At 38.3% G+C, this 17,015-nt stretch overlaps 1 protein-coding gene across 5 annotated transcripts in view; it reads left to right on the top strand.

Annotated features, from left to right (window-relative positions):
- The window catches only part of MYLK (myosin light chain kinase), a 198,893-nt gene that overhangs the window by 120,698 nt on the left and 61,180 nt on the right, over positions 1-17,015 (top strand). For all 5 annotated transcript variants that reach the window (XM_051985428.1, XM_051985429.1, XM_051985430.1 and 2 more), the window contains 2 exons: positions 641-794; positions 7,933-8,235. In XM_051985428.1, the coding sequence (XP_051841388.1) occupies positions 641-794; positions 7,933-8,235 (457 nt within the window). The remainder of the gene's footprint in view (positions 1-640; positions 795-7,932; positions 8,236-17,015) is intronic.

Raw genomic sequence — 17,015 nt, 5'->3', positions numbered from 1 at the left:
TACTCCCAAGTAAGGAAATTCCCTCTACAATGCAGATTGAAAACTTTTCTACAATATATAGCCTTAGAGAGTTTCCTAGAGTACTGAGAGGTTAAGTGATTTGTCCAGATTCTCCCCACATTCCCTGACCAGTTATCTATTATAACACCCTGTCTCTTGCATTTATTTAATATACATATGTATCTATGTATACAAGTATATGCCATATGTGTGTATTTTTTGTTGTTGTTCAGTCATTTTAGTCATGTCTGGCTCTTCGGGTTCCCATTAGGGATTTTCTTGGCAAATTCCTTCTCCAATTCATTTTACAGATGAAGAAACTGAGGCAAACAAAGTTAACACAGCTAGAAAGTATTTAAAGTCATCTTTGAAGTTGAGTCTTTAAAGGCAAAAATGGTTTGATTTTTATCTTTGTATTCGCCTTGGCCAGTGCCTGGCACTGGAGGATCTTCAATTAAAATGCTTGTTGACTGACTGCCTCTAGAAGGAACTGTGTCTGTCAGAGAGAGAGAGAGATCCTCTCTCACCAGGAGCAGGGCAAAATCCCACTCGGTTCCAGGCGGTTGGGGTGGGGACGGACAAGCTGAGAAGGGGTTGCCTCTTCTCTCGACTATGCTCATTATGCTGTTTGCTCCCCCAGATCCAAGAAAGTGAGCACATCAAGATTGAGAGCAATGAGAACAGCAGCAAGCTGACCATCCTGGCCACCAGGCAGGAGCACTGTGGCTGCTACACGCTCCTGGTGGAGAACAAGCTAGGCGCCAAGCAGGCTCAAGTCAATGTCACCGTGGTGGGTAAGTGAGCAGGCCGAGGGGCCAGACATGATCTGGGGGGAGGGAGAGGAAGGTGGCTCCGCGGAGGGGTGCAGGACCCCCAGCACGGTCATAGAGATGAGCGGACACGCACGAGCCCACTGAATTTGCCTGGATGTGCCTGTGGGTCTGTGGATGTGTTTGCTTGAGTGTTTGCGCAGGTATTTTAGTGGATTTGTAGATGTATCTATTATCCTTATGTACATGTGGCTTGTCTATCTGTTCTCTGTTCTGAAACTTCAGATCTGATTCCCATCTCCACTCAGTACCTTAAGAAAGAGACAGAGACAGAGAAAAGGAGGGAGGAAGAGAGGGAAAAGGAGAAAAGGAGGCAGGGAGAGAGAATAGGGTCTGTATGACTAGCTTCCTGGTGGGTACTCTGCAGGGCTTAATGCAATCAGAATTCAAAATGAGAACTGGGAGACAAATCTCCCACCTCTAAGCTATTAGATGCCACTTTGTGGACAGGAAGAGATAGGAAGTGTCCCTTGACAGAAGAAACTATTGCTCTGGACAACTGAGGCTTAAATATGCTTCAAGTAATACTGAGAATCATTTGGAAAGAAGGAAAGGGAAAAAATCCCTCACCCTACTATCCCTTACCAAAAAAAAAAAAAAAAAAAAAAAAAAGCTAACTAGCTAATGGGAAAAAAGATAGGAAGAAGATAAATGGAGAGAAGAAGGAAGCAGAACAGAGACTAGACAAAAGAATTCCCAAAAGTGGGGAAAAGAGAAAAGAGGCATGAAAAAGAATTTAAAAACCATGAGACTCAAAACCACTTTTTAAGCATTTTAAAGTTTTTTTTTATTGATTGGGAAAGGATGGGATAAGCAGAAGGTGCTGGAATACTGGAGACTGAAGGGAAATTCAAGTTGAAAAATAGGGAGAAATAACCAAAGAAGTCATTTAAGACGAGCTGCAAAAACATGACTGTTAATTCCAACCCCCTCCCCTCCCCCACCACCGTCCCCAGCCAAACTCCTCAAACAAATAGTACAATAAACCTTTGGCAAGATTGGGCCACTTTCTCTATTTCCCCCACCCTCTCCCTTACTTCCAAGAAAGAAGTCAGGGATCCTAGGAATTCCCAAAGAATTCAAGTACTTCACTTTAGCTACTAATTCATTTTCTCTCTCCCTCTTTCAGGAGCTACCCCTTCATTCTTGTTTTCCCTCTGTTTTATTTCTAATGTGATCTTTTCCTTCCTTCCTTCCTTCCTTCCTTCCTCTCTTCCTCTTCTTCAGTTCTCTTTTTACATTTTCTCTCTCCTTTCATTCTCTCTCTCTCATTCTCCTTTCTGCCTATATCCCCAATTCTTTCTCTCTGCTTCTCACTTCTTTCTCTTTACATCTTCTATCTTCCCATCTCTTGTCCCATTAGCTGAAATTAGCTGTTTTTGTGAGGAGTCAAGGGCTGAGGGATGGGAATCAGAACTTCCTTTTTTTTCTTCTCGCCTCCCCGGCCCTCTTCCCCTCCCCTCCCCGCCTAGCCCCGGCTCATTCTCTTGTTTACTTATAACAGATCTGGGCTTTATTTTCTCCCATCTGTGAAATAGTGAGACTGATTATTGTCTGACACCTCCCCCATGCCCACCCCATCCTAGCTCTCTTTGGAGGGCTTTATTAGAGAGATTCCAACTTCATTGGAATGAAAAGTGAGGTGAAGCTGGACAGTTCCTTCAGGTGCACAAAATGGGAGTAGATGAGTAAGGAAGCCAGCGTCAGCTCTCCTGAGTTCCTAGTTTCACCTCCTCTCTGCTGTGGGTTTTGGGGTCTGGCTACTTCAGCTGCTTTTCCCCGTGACATTCCCCGCAACACATACACTACCCTCCCCCCAAGCACTAACCCCCCCTCCCCATCAGCCATCCTCTAGTTGTGGCCTTTTATGGTTTAGTTTCTTATTTTGTGAGGCCGGCTCTGATAGGGGCCATCGGCATGGCAGCCGGCCAGCTGGCAGAAGCGGCATGTTAAATACCGTCCCTTCTAAACAGCCTCAGAGGGGAATGGAATGGAGGCAAATGGTGCTTTCTGTCTGCTTCCCCCTCACGGAGCTAAAAATAGAATGGTTCAGTGAAATGAGGTCTCATATTTATATACAGTAAAACTTCATTCATTCATTCAGACCCTACTAATTCAGAATTATGTACTGATTATTTAACTTGAATTGAGCTGAGATTTACCTTTCCATAAACATCAATGCGTACTCCACGAACTTCCAGTGTTTGCTATGATGTGAACCACATAAACAACATTATAAAGGTATCATGTAAGCCTATTTGAGACAAACCTTTCAAACACTTTAGCAGCATCTATTTGCAAACTAGCAATGAGTGTGTTTATCACAGATGGACCCTGATGATTGATTAAAGCAGAACCAAGTAGGACATCAATTTGGAAATACTTTGTTAGCTTGGTTAATCTTTTTCTATTCCAAAATATGAAAACTATGTTTCTTTTTGATTAGTCTACAGCTTACTTTTTTCTTTAAAAAAAAAAAAATAGATTGACCTTTTTCCCCCAAGACTCAGCCACTTATTAGCTACAGGAAAATGGATTTTCAATCCCAGAATCTCAAGGAGATCTTTCACTAAAGCAAGGCTTCTTAAACTTTTTCCACTCATGGCTCCTTTTTGCCTGAGAAATGTTATGTAATTCCAGGTAAATAGGTATATAAAATAGGTTGTTAAATCAAACATTTGCCGATAATAAATCATAATTTTGAGACCCCCTTCCCCCACAGTTATCGGACCACATATGGGGTCAAAAGCCACATTTTAAAAAGCTGGACACTAAAGCAGGTAACTATTGTAAAGCTATTTGTTGAAGTAGTGCCTATGCCAATAAAATCAGAGTATTTAAAAGTACAATTCAGGAACTTAATTAAGATGTTCTTTGGGTATTAGAAAGACCCTTTGACTCTTTCTTTATTATCTGAGGTAAAGTGGTAGAATAGAGGAAGAATACATGGACATTGGAAGTGACATAGGATAACTTTCTGTGTCCATAGTATTAACACATAAACCAATTATAAAATGAGGAAAAGACCCTTACTTTTCACAATCGGGAAGAAACAGATAATATTTTAAAAGTAATATGTGCACCTTAAAATACAAATAAATGCTTGTTGCTGTTATATTCAGCAAGATTACGGTGGAGAGTATTCGTGGTTAGGACTAGAAGATTCTATTCCTCAGAAAGGGAAGGCTCGAGGGGTTGGGGTAACTGTATTCCCATGAATACTCATGAGAGAATTCCAAAGTTGCTGCAGAGATTGGAACTAACTTCTCTCATCTGATCTTCCCTCTCCTTCCTCTTCCCCTCACATCCTAGTCCCTCATTATAAAATCAACAATAGTGCCAAAGGATATACAAAGTCAAATATCTAGCACTGTATGCGAATATCTTGCACACAGAAAGCATGTGTGTATTTGTGTGGGTATGTATGACAAATCTGAAAAATATGGGGAAATCTGCCTGCTTTAGGAAGATTCCTTTTTAGGATTTTTATCTGTGACTCTTTTCATTCCTTCCTGTGGTCCTAGGTCTGTATTTTGTGCATCATTGACAAAAATATGGACTTTACCCTCAAGTGACTTCTTGTCCAATGTGGAGAAATATAATAGTAATAACAGCAGCTATTACTTATATAGTACTGTCTCCCTTTATCCTCACAACGAGAATTAACCCCACTGCAGATGAGGAAATAGAGGCAAAGATTAAGTGACTTGCCTAAGGTGTCAGAGCAAGTATCTGAGACTGGATTTAAAATTAAATCTTCCTGACCCCAGGTTCAATACACCATTGGCACCTAATTGGCATGTGAAGGACACCTGGTATAAAAGAAACTTGAATATAGGCACAAGTAATATTTGTGATGTGTGCTGTATAATGGACCCAATAATGAAATGGAGGTTGGGTGGAATACCCTACTTAGCCAAGTTGTGATTAAAAGAATCATCCCTTTTCCAGAAGGGAACAAATTTTTCACCCATTCAGTTTGAGGATATCTCCAGGATGCCATGCTATTTTGAGAATGCTCCAAAATCTCAAGCTTCTGCTGTTCCCTTCTCTCCATTCCAGTAATATTTCACCTTAAGTATTCTGCCTGAAATTAGACAATGAAACTGCCACCGATAAGTGATATGCCTTTAACAACCTGGAATCATATATTGGCATAATTAAATTAGAATAAGAGTAATCTATTTTTCTATTCAATTATTCTTTAAAAAAATAAAATTAATACAATTTGTGGAATAACTCCAAGCTCCAGAAAGGAAGAGTTCTTTTGGACTCATCCTGACTTAGCACAATACTCTTTCCAAATAACCATTTTTAACACATGCCCTACTTCTGATGTGCAACATACTACATAAATCCTCATAATATGGAAATTAAAGTCATTATCAAATCAACTATCTGTGTAGAATTAAACTATTAGTTAACTAGAACAATAACCAAAATCGATACCATTTTAAAGGAAAAAATGGAAGTAATAAGCTCTAACATACAATTAAGACAGCTCCAATCTGGCTTATTTAAGCAAGATAAGTGATGCTTTTAAAAGTGGAGAGTGAAAAAAAAAAACACAGATATTGATAGAGCCACAAAGTTTATTACAAAGTATAGAAAATATAGATCTCCTTTTTCTTATTGTTTTTTGAAGGTTGCGGGGGGTGGGGGGAATACTTGACTTAATAGAATAAAATGCCACCTTAATAGATTTTTTCCAATAAGGTATTTCCTATGAATATGTTAAAACTATGCAAGATATAATAACAAAAGATAATTGTTCATTAACATTTTATTTACAAATATGAAAAAAATAATTACAAGGAGAGACAGATGCTCACCAAATGTGTTTGATACGGTCATGGATGATATCCAGTACAAAGAGACACTAGAAGGATTCCCTATAGATGGTTGAAGTCTTCTGGCTGGCTGTAGATGACATTGTGCTGATTGTATCAAGTCCTACAACACTGCAGAGCTTCCTAAATGATATGGAATTGGATGAACAATCCAAAGAGCTGGTCAGTCAGAGCATGTGTCTTAGACAGAAATTACACATGGACAATGGGACTGTTAAGCTGGATTGATGTGGAAAACTATTTAGTAACTAGTCACTTTTGCAATTTGATTTTAATTCACTAGAATACCAAAAAAATCACAGTTCAAACTAGAAATTATTCTAAAAATATTTATAGGGAAAAAATTTAATTTTGCTTATCTTTTAATTTATATCTTTTTTAAAATCACTTTTTTTTCACATATATTCTTTTCCACATCTATCTGCAGAGAATCACCCTTGTAAGAAAAAGGAGAAAAGAGAAAATGAGAAGGCAGGAAAAATCAATTAAAATTAGCCAAGATATCAACCAACTTTGATAATATATATGATGTTCCACACACATAGTACTGTACTTCAGCAAAGAAAGGAATAGGATAATATATTCAAGCTGAAAAGACTCTCAGGGGCCATAGTCAACCCCAACATACTTCTTCCCCAACAGATACAGATACACACACACACACACACACACACACACACACACACACACACGCATACACACACACACACACACACACAGAGATACAGACACACACACGTTTTTTTTTTAGATAAGTAAACTGAGGCTGAGGCTGATATCCTCTTACTTCAGAACCAGAAATTATTCCAGCGTAACAAAAAGATGCATTTTATTCACTTTTATTTAGAACAAAGTATATTTAAAAGAACATTTTAAACAGAGAACTTACAAATATGATGATCTCTTAGCCTAGACAGCATCGCCCCACAAAGACCATTACCAATATCTTGCAAAAGTGGTTATAGTTTAATGCCACAACAACAATTTGTGGGTCTCCTACAACCCTGTTCTTATAGCTCAGTATCTCTCAAATACCTATTTTTCATAGCTGTTTACTTTCCCAGTATATTCATTAGAAAGCCTTTTACTCTGGACTAGCAATTAGACTTTTTGCCACTAGATGGAGTGCCTTGCATTGGTTAGGTGAAAGGTTAATTGGGTTTACTGAATACTGAATACTGAATACTGAAATTTTTTAAATAATCGCATCTTTTAGGAGAAATTAGTCCTTGGAAAAATGAACATTTTTATATTTGACCAGAATTTAGGAAGATTAGCTCAGTCCCATGACTTCTCAACCCCTGAGAATTGCAATTAGTATCTTCCAAAATTCCAGAAGAGCTGACATATTGTCAAGGTTTGCTCATAAATATTTATTATCTCATTTATATCCACCTTGAGAGCCAAGGAAAGACTTTCCCATTGTACAGAGGTGGGAATCTGAGCCCAGAGAGATAAAGATGCTTGTTAAAGTCATATAGCAAGGGAGAAAGCTAGAGTCTGAACTCAGGATATTCTGAAAAATGAGTTAATGACTTAGGCTCAGCCCAGGAAATCATGACTTATGATCTGGAAGTCCTGTTAAGTATACACACACACACACACTCACAGCACCCCCTCCCAGAGAATCATAAATGGAATATGCATCTGCTTGTTCAAAAGGCTTTTGTGTGTGTGTGTATGTGTGTGTGTGTGTGTGTGTGTGTGTGTGTGTGTGTGTGTGTGTGTGAAAGAGAGAGAGAGAGATCAAAGTCCTTTCCTTTGCCATCTTGGTGAGTGGTTTAGGAAAGGGGGGGATACTGCAAATACTTTTGTGAACATTGGTTGTTCACGTCAACATGATAAGCTGCTATTAGCGCATAGTCGAGAGGAAGTCTGTATGTGTGTGTGTAGATATAATCATTTGTTGTGTCTATGTGTCAGGCTTTATTCCAATCATAAATAATAGTTCTAAATTACAGAATTTCAGAGTGAGGGCGAATTTTCACAGCTACCTAGTCCAACTGCTATCTGAGAAAGAATTCCCAGAATAACGTATTTGACAACTGGCCATCTACTTTAAAACCATCAAAAAGGAGAAGAAATAAGAATCCACCAACTCTCAAATTAGCTCCTTCATTTCCGGTTTGCTCTAATTGTTAAAAAGTTTTTCCTCTGCAGTTTGTACCCATTGTCTTCTGGTTTATCAGAGCAGATGCGCTAGACTCTTGTTGAAATCCTTTCTGGTGTATCCTTTGTTTACATGTATCCAGATAAGCCAGACCCCCCAGCAGGCACCCCCTGCGCCTCAGATATTCGGAGCTCATCCCTGACCCTGTCGTGGTACGGCTCTTCCTATGATGGGGGCAGCGCTGTGCTGTCCTACAGTGTGGAGATCTGGGACTCGGGGGACAAAGAGTGGAAAGAATTGACTACCTGCCGCAGCACCTCCTTTAGCGTCCAGGACTTGTTGCCAGACCGAGAGTACAAGTTTCGCGTTCGGGCAATCAATGTATATGGAACCAGTGAACCCAGCCAAGAGTCAGAGCTCACCACAGTGGGAGAAAAACCTGAAGGTAAGTCTCATCCTCACTTTTGGATGGCAAGCCCTCTGTGGGTCAATCTGGGGATTCACAGAAAAGAGAAGGCATGTCTCTGTCCATGAAACATTACAGATCTCAGGGGGTGACTGCTGTTACTTCATCATTTAATTTTGCAGGTCTACTGCTAAAAAACTTTTTACTCAAGTAATCACACCAATCACACATCAGCCAAGTCTAATGGTATTGATTATATCCCACACTCATAGTTTCCTCTATCTCTGTAAACAAAAGAGAGAAATTTTTTTCAACTCTGCTCTGGGGTCAAGTTTGGTCAATATAATCACATAGTATGCAGTGTTTTCTTTTCCTTCTCTCCATTTATATTGTACTAGTCATTGTGTATATTATTTCCTTACTTCTGTTTACTTTGTTATATTTCTATTCACAGAAGCCTTTCCATGCTTCTCTGAATTCCTCATTGTCATCATTTCTTACAACCTAGTAATTTTCCATTATCTTCATGTAATATAATTTATTTAGCCAGTCCCCATTCGATGGATGTCTAGATTGTTCCCTAGTTTTTAGCTAGCAGATTCCACTTTTAAAAGGCATTTATTGAGGCTGTAATTTCAGTACACTGCCACCAGATTTGGTCACGCTCCCATCACAGAGTACAAACTCTTTAAGATGTGCGGTTTCTCAGAGAGTTGTATGAGGCTTTCACCTCAAGCTTATCCATCCTTTCCCCTAAATGTATAACTAAGCATGTTCCACCTTATATTAAAATTATTGCTCTCTCTTCAAAAAAACAGCTTATTCTCAAATTATAAAACTCATTTTGCATGTTTATTCTTGAACTTTCCTTGAGACTTGTTATACTTGATCATTCTCATTAAATACATCTCAAGTTAAAAAAAACGACAGCTAACCTTTAACTAATCAACTACTTAAAAGATTGTATTGCATGTCTACGTTAATTAGAGATTGATGGCTAAGCAGAAATTATTGGAAATGAAAGCATTTAGGTATTATTTGACAAAGTATCATTTCATTAGATGGTAAAATCTATATTTCTTTACATATATTTAGAAAAATAAAAAGCTATTATTAAAAAAAAAGTTAAAGAAATCACCAGTTATTACCTTTTTCTCTTTTCAGCTAAACCAGAAATTTTAATTTGTCATCAAACAACATCAGATTTAGTGTGACCTTAGGGGTGGCTTAGGTATCAAAAAATATAGAAACATTCCTTCCTTTAATTGTGGGTAGTTTTATTTGTATCTTAGCCACAGAGAGTCTAATAAACCTTCCCTGATTTCCCTCACTATGATGAGCACCTAAGGTCTTTGCTAACTTTTTTTCAAGACTGGAATAAAATAGAAAACTCCAGGGCTTCAGGATTCTGGGAACAGACAGCTTTGCTACAAAGTCTAGGTCACCCCATGACTGGTTTTTTCAAACCTCCAATCTGGAGGAGATATGTTGCCAGATTATTCTCAGTCTTACTCTTATTCACCACTGATTCCTTTTCTGGAAGTGAGGTGGGATTTTATGTGCGTATGATGCCTATTTACTTCTCCAGGAACTTGAAATGCAGACTGCTTTGTTGAAAGGAGCAAATTCCTTACTCAGAGCAGAACTTGGTAAGCATAATTTTATTTTAAAAATATTTTATAGCTAAGATTTAATCAGTTTAACTACAGCAGAAATATTGTCTCTTCTCTAGAAGAGGTTCTAATCACAAACCAATGGAAGTGGTAAAAGCAGGAGCTTTAGGATCACTGCTACTCTAGAAAGAGTCTTATTCTAGTAATTATAAGAATAACAACAACCACAACAATAATAGCTAGTATTTGGGTGGGTTTCAAATTTTATATGCTTTAGATTGTATCTCATTTATCCTCACATCAACCCTATGAAGTAGATGGAATTATCTTCATTGTACAGATTAGGAAATCGAGGCTCAGAGTAATTGAATGCCTTGCCTAAAGTCACATTGCCAGTAAGTGTCTAAGGTGAGATTTGAACTGGTCTTCCACATCAGGTCACTTTTTGCTTCTTAATGTCTTTTATAACAATCTCTTTCTCTTTTGCATTTCCAGCACCATAGTTAAGGGCCATGGTATCAAATTCAAATAGAAAAAGAGATTATTGAATTTTATACAAGGATCCTGCTGGTCATATATTGAATTAGAAAAGCACATATTAATATTATCTATGTTTTATTATATTTGTATATATTTTGTCAAATATTTCTCAATTACATTTTAATCTGGTTCAGACAGCACTTGGTAGAGTTGCTGGCTGAGTGCAATCTCTGGCTTAGGGGCTTTCCTTTTTCCAGACAGCTACCCAAACTCCCCACCTCTCTCCTGATTCTCTCCTTCCACACTTCACTGCCAAGGTTATCTTGTTAGAGCAAAGTCTTGCTGCAAATATCTTTAGTAGCTCCTCTTTAGATATGTACCCCCTTAGCAGTCTGATGAACCCCATGGACCCCCTCTGAATAATGTTTTCAAATATATTACAGATAATCCAGGGGTTTACAGAGGAAAGAAATCACATTGAAATTTACTTATCAAAAGTTTTTTAGAAAAATTCCCAAACCACAATTTAAGAATCCCTGGTCTAGGGGACAAAGTTAAAACTCTAATTTGCCATTCAAGGGCTTTTATGGTCTTATTTCCTGGCACCAGCCCTCCCACTTCACATTTCTAGGACCTCTGACCAGCAGGTGCAGGGGTGAAAGAGGAATTCCAATACCAGTAGTATTGGAATTTCTCTTATCAAAATGTTGCTAATGTAGACAGTGTCTTTTTTTTTTTTTTTTTTTTTTTGCAATGTGTCCCTGGGAACCACAACATAAAGAAGACCATATGTTCCCAAAGGAAGAATGTTATAATTGGAGAATTACATTCCTGACCAAGGTTTCAACAGCAAATATATCACAGATAGGATCAACAACATGTCATAAAAGCAGAGGCACCACGACAAGGAGCTTTTATAATGATTTAATTTAGCGGAATTATGCTTTGAGTCCCATAAACAGGGCTTTAAATGTTTTTTTATCCTTGACCCCAGTAAATCTATGGCACATAAAAAAATATATTCCTACTGGGACATAAATTTGATCTAAAGTTATGGTGCTGGCTATAATAAATATTAATTTAGTATGTAATTAACAGTTGTTGTTTGCCTTGGAAGTTGGAAGGGTTTTTGGAAGGGATGGGTTGTAAGGCCCACACCTTTTTAAACAGTTGTCCAGAAATGACTGAATGGATGATACTTTTTTCTTGATCAATTTCCTGGTAGAAAACAGTCTTTTCAAAAGATATACTGATGGAAGAAGTGGAAGTAGAGAAAGAAAGCTGAATTTAGATTCACATAACCTGGATTTGAATCCTGACTCTGCCATTTAGTATCTGTTTAACCTTGGACAAGACTCCCTACTCTCAATCTCCCTGGGTCTCAGTTTTCCCCTCTGTAAAAAGAATTAGACTAGATGACCTTTTCCCCATCCATCCTCCATGCTTGGAATACTATCCCTCTTCACCGCTGCCTCCTGCTTTCCCTGTCTTCCTTCAAAACTCAATTTAAATCCTTCCTTCTCCAAGAGGCCTTTGTGATTCCCTCTTCCACTATACTCCAAGTATCTTCCATAAGACTCCAGTTTTCATTTACATTGTATTACTTTGTGTGTACGTTGTTGCTTGAATATTATATACCCCGCTTGAATGTGATCAATGAGTGGGCTTTTGCCTTTCTTTGTATCCTGGCGCTTAGCAGAGTGCCTGGCATATAGTAGGTATTTCATAAATGCTTATTGACTCACTGATTGATTGAATCCTAGCTCTGCAACATAAATTTGGGGATCCTTCCTTTTCAGAATAGCTATTGGAGGATGTAAATAAAGAAGTGTATCCTTGAGGGTTGCTGAGTAACAATTTAGAAAAAGGGAGTCTTTATGATGAACTTTAAAAGATTTTAGACCTAGAGGGAACTCAGTGGTTATCTGTTTTAACCCTTTCATTTGAGAGATGGACATATCTGGACCAGATATAGAGAATCCAGGATACAGAGAAGCAAGGTGACTTACAGTTCAGTGCTTAGCCTGGTACCTGGCACTTAATAAAAGCCCATTCATTGACTGATTGATCTTGGATTTCATCACAGGTTTTCTGCTGATCCTCTTTCTGGTCTCTTCTCTTACATTATTGCCACACGGAAGGGGAAAAGAATCCCCAAAAAGAAATCAGTTATGATTACTGACATTTTTATCCAGGGAGCTGGGATTTCAGAACCACAGAGGTCAACATCTTCTCTATAACCTAGAGTCTCAGATAGTGTCCTGGATCCCTGAAAGGTTAAAAAAATTGCCCAGGAGTGCAGAACCAATATGTATCAGAAGCAGGACCATGACCCAAACCTTCATGGCTTCTAGGCCATCGCTCTATGTTACGTCACATAAGCGCCTTCTAAAGCATATTTTTATTCAGTCTTTTTTCCAGTTGTGTCCAGATCTTTAGGCCCCATTTGAGGTTTTCTTGGCAGAGATACGGGAGTGGTTTGCTGCCATTTCTTTCTCATTTAATAACTAAGGAAACTGAGGCAGAGAAAAGTGACTTGTCTAGAATCACACTACTAGTAAGTGTCTGAGGCTAGTTTTTGTTTCCAGAAGATAATTCTAGGCCCGGTACTCTATCCACTATGCAATCTAGCTGCTCCAAATTTTTGCACTTGGCAGACATTATTTATTCTAAGTCCTTGATTTGATTACATGTGCAAGGAGGAAGAAAGGAAAGTTCCCTTTTGGTAGTGGTGGGTAAAATGGTGTTTGTAGGCTGATCAGGTGCATAAAAGTTTCAGTGGATTTTTTTTTTTTTTAGCAAAAAAAAATATGTAATGTTCTTCTCTAAAATATAATGTTCTCTGGAAGCAGATTTCTTGGGGGGCTTCTGGGAGCAGCCTTCGTTTTTGTTCAGTATAATAATTACCTCAAATGCAGCTAGCAGTTAAAGTCCAGATCCTTTATTGTCTCTTTCAAAATAGCCCAGTTAGCTTTCTTGGAGGCCTATCTCTCTCCTTGGCCCCAGACTGTTGCCACTAGTCCTGTTGCCTCTGCCAGCTTCAGTCTCTCCTCCTCTGAATGTCTCCAGCCAGCACAAAGGTGGAAGTTGGAATGAATCTGACTCTGCCTCTGAGAGGGGGCTTGTGGGCTTCTGACTTATGAATCTCCTGGACTCAATCCTGGTTGAGGCTCCTAGCTTATATGTGCTCTCTTAAAGGTGTGAAAGGTGTGAACTCTAATAAGTACTAAGTTCATTAGTGAACTAGAGAACTGTTAAGTACCATGCTAAACAACCATAGTCTCTATCAATTCCAGTGACTTAGCACCTTATAAGAATTCTAACACCAGTGCTTCGAGATGCCTTATCCTCCCTAACCATACTATTTTCCCCAGTTCAGTCAGAATTTGCAATGACTGGGAGAGCCACAGAAATCACCAGATGAGCTCATAAGAGCAGTGAGACTTTTTTTTTTTTTTAAGGGAATAAACTTGATTTTTTTGTGAGCATAAGATTAAAAAACAAAAAAACCATGAAGATCAACTAAGATGAAAGACATTCCTTTGGAGTCTAAGGAAGAATCTGTTCTGAATTGTCTGTTCCTGGAAGAAAGAGCTAAATGCTAACTGCTAGTAGAGGATATTTGCTAAGACAAGGAAAAGCAATTAGCAGGCTTTTAGACAAGGCTTTCTGGGTACTCTTAGGAAAGAGGGGTTTTTGTGACTACTGTTCAGTCATGTCTTGATTCTTTGTGATCTCTTTTGGGGTTTTCTTGGCAGAGATATTGAAGTCATTTTCTTCTACAGCTCATTTTACAGATGAGGAAATTGGGGCAATGAGGGTTAAATGACTTGCTCAGGGTCAAACACTTGTCTGAGGCCAGAACTGAATTCGAATCCTCCTGACTCTAGACTATCTACTGCACCACCTAAATAACCTTAGGAAGAGAAGACATAAGATCCATTTTTGATATGTTACAGACATGAGGTTTCTAGTAGAAATAATGGGAGAGCTGGGGTAGGGGATATTCACAAAGGACTGTTACTCTATTTAGAGATAAAGATTCAATTCATCACATGTTAGTGAAGTGCCTACAAAATACAAAAAAGTAAGAAGCAAAACAATCCCTACCCTCAAGGACATTGGAAAGGACATTGTTTACAAATAAATTCAATATAAGAAAATTAAGGAGAAAGCCCTCACTTCTCACTAGTAGTGGTTAGAGAAAGTGATGATTGAGCAGAACCATGAAAAAAGATAGGATTTCTCAGAGAAAGACATATAATTCCTGGCACAGCTGATGTGCTATGAGAGTTCATGGAACTAGGAGATGGAGGGTAGAGCACAGATCCAATTTTAATAGAAAATAGTTTTGTGAAAGGGGAATTGTATGAAATAAGGCTAGAAAGTTAGTTCTAAGTAAGATAATTGAGGGTCGTAAAGTGCCAAATTGATTCTTGCCTGCATTCTCAAGTTCCTGGGTTGAAAAATAGTAAGTGTGAGTGGTAAAGGACACAAAAGGAAAGAGAGAGGACAATATACATTTGAAATGATTAACTATAGGGCCAAGACTATTAAAGGAAAATAAGAGCAGAGCCAAACTAGGGGAATAGAGAGACTGAAGAATTACAGTGAGGACAAAGAATAGGTCTGAGGAAAATGGGACAGAAAGAGAGGGAAGAAAATCAGATTAGAATGAGAGTAGGGAATTCAAATTTAAAGATCATGGAAGCAGTACAGTTACAAGTGGTCTTAAGATTTAAAGGATGACCACCCCTTTGGATAGTTAAGTGAGTTATGTCTTTAGGTAAAAGGATTTGAGCTGAAGTAGAGAATTAGGGAATTTAAAGGAACATTAGCATGTATTTCAAAGTTCCCAAGAATGAGAGCAAAGAGACAAGAACACTGATGAATCTGTCACTGAAGTCTGTAAAAAGTAAAAGAATAACAATAGAGGTTTTTATATTACTGTCTCTGGGAGGTTTTCATATTCCTGTTTTAAGGATCTATACAGGGCAATATAGATGGATATAATGAACCTCAAAAGAAGAAAGATGGCTGCTGAATGATAGAGGGAAAGGAAGATCTGGAAATGACAGCAATGTGCAAAGGATAAGCCATCTTCTCCATCTGGCCCTTTGTGTTGGGGCTAGGGGATGAGTGGTTTAAGAGAAGTATCCACAAGCAGAAAGAAATGTTGAAGATCATCCTCTTAAGAGAACCAGGTTTCCATTTGTGCTAGAAGAGTCAAGGAGTGTGGAAAAAGAAGTGGTCTGGGATGAAAGATAATTTGCTCACAGTGAAAAAGGTGAAGAAGAGAGAGTTATCCAGAAGAAATGTGAACATCAAGGTTTCTGTTGCAGAGCATATGCCTTCTTTATTTGCCTACAAAGTGATGTAAAGGAAATAATATTGAACATGGGTCCAAATCCATTTACTAGTTCCATAATCTCTTGGCTATTCAATTTCCTAATCTAGAAAGTATAGATATTACCAAAAAGTTGCTGTAAGCTTGGAGCAGTGGATAGAGTACCGCCCTTGGAGTGAGGAGGAACAAACTTCTCTTTGTCTCAGTTTCTTCATCTATAAAATGAGGAAGTTGGACTCAGTGACCTCTAAGGTCTCTTTCAGCTCTAATTCTGTGGTGCTAAGCATAAATTAATCTACATAATAATTTTGTAAATCTTAATTGTTATATGTAACAATAAGCTACTCAGTAATTATATTTATTGAAAGCACAGAAATACAGACCCATTGGCTAAAGGAAAAGTTAGAAGGACTTTTTTGCATCTCTGCACTCTTATTTATTAAAAAAGATGAGGAATTGTTAAAATGGAACAAATAATTCAGGAACCTTCAAGAAAGAAACCAAAGAGAAAAACAAATCTAACTTAATAATTGTCCAGTTATTTCAGTCATGTCTGACTCTTTGTGACCCCATTTAGGTTTTCTCAGCAAAGATCTATCTGTCATTTCCTTCTCCAGATTACTTTATAGACGAGAAAACTGAGGCAAGCAGGTATTTGACCAGGTCATACATCTCGTGGGTTTAAAAAAAATTTGTCTACAGTAGATTAGTTAGGCTGATTAAGTCTAAAGGGAGCAAGCTTGACTTCCCTTTTTTCTCACAGTGATACAAAACATGCCCCTTCCGTTACTGTTAAGATTCCAAGGGAAATGTTGAAATTGCCTGGAATTTAGAGGAGTGGAACAAGGTCTCTCAGGGCTTCCAAACAGGAAAAACTTTATCCCAACCCTCCAAACACAGCTCTATTATTTTTTGAGGAAATTGGAAGGGGAAGAGAAGGGTGTGTTTGATTGCATGTTCTAAGCTTCAGGAATAGAGAGGAGAAGTACAGAAAGAACAAAAAAATTTCCCAGTCTTCTGTTAGGTACAATTCATGCTAAGTAATTTCTTTTGCAGAAAGGAGATAGAGTTTCTGTCAAGGGACTAAAATGAATGTAATGCAAATCTTGAGGCTGGTGCATAGAGAATTTCTTTTGCCTGGGACACGATGAATTCCATGCCCCACCCCCAGAATAAAATCATTAATTTAGAGCTGGAAAGGACTTTGTATGTAATCTAGAACAGCCCCCTCATTTTACAGATGAGAAAACTGAGGGCAAGAGAGAAGCTGATAGGGGTTGAATCAGTGTCTGAGGAAGAATTTGAATTTCAGTCTTTCTAACTGCAAAATCCATCACTCTTATCCATTGTGACACCTTGATACTGATTCCTTTTTTAAA

Source organism: Antechinus flavipes, chromosome 3 (genome assembly GCF_016432865.1).
Source record: "Antechinus flavipes isolate AdamAnt ecotype Samford, QLD, Australia chromosome 3, AdamAnt_v2, whole genome shotgun sequence".
Classification (NCBI taxonomy): Eukaryota; Metazoa; Chordata; class Mammalia; order Dasyuromorphia; family Dasyuridae; genus Antechinus; species Antechinus flavipes.
This window is presented reverse-complemented; position numbering and strand designations above follow the sequence as displayed.